This window comes from Humulus lupulus, chromosome 1, assembly GCF_963169125.1.
Source record: "Humulus lupulus chromosome 1, drHumLupu1.1, whole genome shotgun sequence".
Taxonomy (NCBI): domain Eukaryota; kingdom Viridiplantae; phylum Streptophyta; class Magnoliopsida; order Rosales; family Cannabaceae; genus Humulus; species Humulus lupulus.
In genome coordinates, this window is record NC_084793.1 from 104,912,385 (window position 1) to 104,916,117 (window position 3,733).

The window sequence follows — 3,733 nt, forward strand, 5'->3', positions numbered from 1 at the left end:
TTCTTGTCATAATAGATGATCATTTGTATATCAGTCTAAATCCTGAGTATTCATAAACTCATGTTTATGTTTATTGGATCTTTTGATTCACTCGTTAAGGTGTCTTAGAATAATGAGGCTAATAACTTTTGTTTTGGAGATTCAATATCATGGATGGGTAGGAACATGAATCGAATATTGGTTCCCATAGAGGATGATTCTAGAATTGAATAGTTATTGAGCTCAAATCGATAATTAGATTATAGATTAATTATTCACTAGTATATTAATGGTACTTAAGGAGCAAGAGGTAATTAGAAGGGTAAAACGGTAATTTTGACAAGTTCTAGTTAACGAACTAATAATGGAGGAGAGAACTACATGTATTGATTATATCAATGGACCACTAGAGAAAACTCTATAAATATAATTCTATAAATACTTAGAGTACAATTCCATGTTTATAGTGGAGTAATCATGGAATTAATAAATAAGATTATTAGATTAAAGAGTTTACTTAACAATTTGGTTTATTGGAATTTCGTATTATAGATCCATGGTCCTTAGATCACATTTGTCCTACACTGTCAAGGGTAAGGATATCAAAAGAAATATTTGTTAAGAGAAAGGACTAAATTGCAAATGAATTAATTTTCCAGGGCAAGGAAATAATTATTTAATAATTATGGGTAATTGATTAATTGTGAATTAATTAATTATTTAACTATATAGTTTTTATTTTGAAAAACTATAAGTTAAAATTAATATTAATCTTGTTTTGATTAATATAAAGAGAGATAATAATAATAATAAATATCTTATTTATAATATGATATTTATTTATTTAATTTAAAAATGATATTTTAAGATAAAGTTAATTTTTGAATTAACTGATATTTATGTTGGAATTAATATATTGTCTTAAAATTGATTAAATAAACAAATTAGAAAATTAAGGCAACCCTAATAAGGCTGGGCAACACACACTGTACAGTACAGTGTGTGCCGCCTAGCATCATGGATTTTTATCCCTGAGATTTGAATTTTGAATTTCAAATAAATTTGTTTAATCAATTATTTAATTATTATTTTTAATATGATTTAAATAGATAATTAAATGAAAATATCAAACCAGTTTTTATTTGAATTATATTTTAATTAAATAAAGATTATGAATTAGATTAAGGGCCAGTTTGGTACAGCTGTGCTGTGGGAAAAAGCAGCTGAAGCTGTGCTGTAAGAAAAAGCAGCTGTATCTGTGCTGTGAGAAAAAGCTGCTGAGTGTTTGGTAAATTATAACTTTAGAAATACTGTGAGTTGGAAAAGTTGTATATAAGTGTTTGGTAAACTAGATTATTAGATAGGTGTTAAATACAGAATGACCAAAATAGGTATCATATGTATTTAACTAATTTTGTTTGAATAAATTTATACATATTAACATATTTATAATTATTTTTTATTTTATTAAAAATAATAATGATTTTTTATAATATTTAATTCTTTTAATATATACGTATAATAAAATGATTAATTAAATTTTAAAAAATAAAAAATCAACATAAATATTGTCTATTTTTAAATTATTATAAATTTTGATCATAACAAATAATTTAAATTTAGTCAATTTGATACGACAAAATACAAAACTTAAATAAAATAAAATAGATAAGAATATAGTTTAATTATATCCCATTAAACTTGCAGCAATCAGATCTCTAGTATTGTCCATTTCATTTAAATTTGAAGCTCTAGCTGTCTCATCTTCATCTTCAATACTAGTTTGATCTTCGACACAATAATATGGATTATCTCTAATTTTCTCAAAATGTCGATCACGTTTTGCATGCCTTCGAATGTAATTATGCAAGGTCATTGATGCAATCACTATTTTCACTTGCTTCTGATATGGATAACTAGGCATATCTCTTAATATTTTCCATCTTTTCTTCCATACTCCAAAAGTTCTTTCAATAACACTTCGAAGAGAAGAATGTGCCTGGTTGAATACCTCTTTATAACCAGTAGGTTTGCTACGTCGTTGAAATTGTGGTAGATGGTATCTTTGGCCTTTATATAGTCCTAAAAAACTTGTAATTTGTGGGTATCCCGCATCCACTAAATAATATTTTCCTGTCAAATAAAATATAAAAATATAATTACAAAATTATAAAGACTTTAATATTTTATAAATGTGTTTAGATGACAACCTTGGGGAGGTTTTGGAAAATTTGAAGTTGAATCACGTAAAGCTGTATAGAAAATTCTTGTATCATGAGCAGAACCTTCCCACCCAGCATATGCATATATAAATTGCCTATCAAAATTACATATTGCCATGACATTGTGAGTTGGTATCCCTTTTCTACCAACAAATGGTACTTGATCTTTAGGTGGAATTACAGCATTCACATGTACACCGTCTATTGCGCCAATACAGTTCTAGAAAAAAAAATACAAGATTATAAAAATATACTCTAGTTAGAAAAAAAATTATTAAAAAATTGTATAATTTTAAAGTATGACTTACCTTAAAATGAGGCATATATCTAGAATCTTTCAATATCTCTTCAGGAACATCTTTAAATTCTAGGTCTGGTGGTTTTAATACATCTACACTCATATGACATAAAACATCTAAAACCTTGTTGAAATATCGACTAACTGTCTCACCTGAGTATTGGAATCGCTCTTGTGTTAATCGGTTTCCAGCACCGTGACCTAATGTAAATAAAAACATGCCTAATATCTCAAGAGCACACATTCTCTTTGAACCCTTAAATCCATAATTAGCTTCCAATTCATCGCATAATTTAATGAAAACATCTTTCTCCATCCTAAACATGCTATAACATCTACTTTCATTTCCTTTTAATATTTCCATCAACCACATATGACCAGTTTGAGAAGAATTCATACAAGGTGTCTTTTCAATATATGTTGTATAATAATGTTGAACAAAGTATGTAGCTATAGACGCCGATTGTAACTCAATCTCCTCATCCGTGTCTGCCAATATTTCTAATTTAAAATAAACATGTGTATATTAAAGAGTATATAAAATACATGCCAAATAGCCATAAAGTCTTCATAACAAATGCAAGTGAAAAACATAATAAAGCATATTTATATTAAATAGTGACAACACCAAGTCTTGAGAGCAATTTAAAAAAAAAGTCTGTAAAGAAATAACATAATAAACATATACTAACGTCATAACACAAAGTTTAACGTCATAACACCATCCGAAGCCAGTTTCTTTTCCCTTGAGTTGCTTCCAAAGCTTCCATTCATTTTTTAATCCATCCCACTTATTTTTCAATTGTGGTCTAGTGTAATCTCTTCCAGTTGCTTTCTTCATATTTGTAATCAAGTTTACATATCCAACTTTATCTAAATAAGTAGCAGGACGATGCCCATCACCAACCTCTTTGATACAGAAGTCTAAGAAAAAATTCAAACTCTCTGAATTCCATATTGCTTTACTTCTTGGTACGTCACTCTTGGTGCAAATATTATTTTCATTTTCCATCTAATAAAAGTGAAATGATAAGTATAAAAAAAATACAAAAGTAAAATGATGTATCCATATACGCAACAACTCTTATCAATCACTACCATCTATGTAAAACTAAATAATTCAACTAAAGTTCAACATATCCAACTTCAAGACTATTCTTAAAGAATCCCTTGGGAGAAGATAAAACACACACATATGTACATTCATATACATGTAAAAAGGTTACTATAAATC

The 3,733-nt window shown here is 27.6% G+C and overlaps 1 protein-coding gene across 1 annotated transcript; it reads right to left on the minus strand.

Annotated features, from left to right (window-relative positions):
* Positions 1-1,660: 1,660 nt before the first annotated feature.
* LOC133819223 (uncharacterized) lies at positions 1,661-3,511 on the minus strand. Its single transcript, XM_062252418.1, has 5 exons — positions 3,192-3,511; positions 3,046-3,065; positions 2,510-2,988; positions 2,190-2,421; positions 1,661-2,112 (listed from the first exon to the last, which is right to left on the minus strand). Exons 1-5 carry the CDS (start codon positions 3,509-3,511, stop codon positions 1,661-1,663), a joined length of 1,503 nt encoding a protein of 500 aa, XP_062108402.1.
* Positions 3,512-3,733: the final 222 nt, after the last annotated feature.

What these genes read in the sequence shown, in the direction of transcription:
- LOC133819223 (XM_062252418.1), bottom strand. Translation starts at nt 3,511, where the DNA reads ATGGAAAATGAAAATAATATTTGCACCAAGAGTGACGTACCAAGAAGT. An exon ending in GTTAAACTTTGTGTTATGAC is followed by an intron (nt 3,066 to 3,191) that starts GTTAGTATATGT and finishes TTTGTTATGAAG; the next exon opens with ACTTTATGGCTATTTGGCAT. An exon ending in ACTTTATGGCTATTTGGCAT is followed by an intron (nt 2,989 to 3,045) that starts GTATTTTATATA and finishes AAATATTGGCAG; the next exon opens with ACACGGATGAGGAGATTGAG.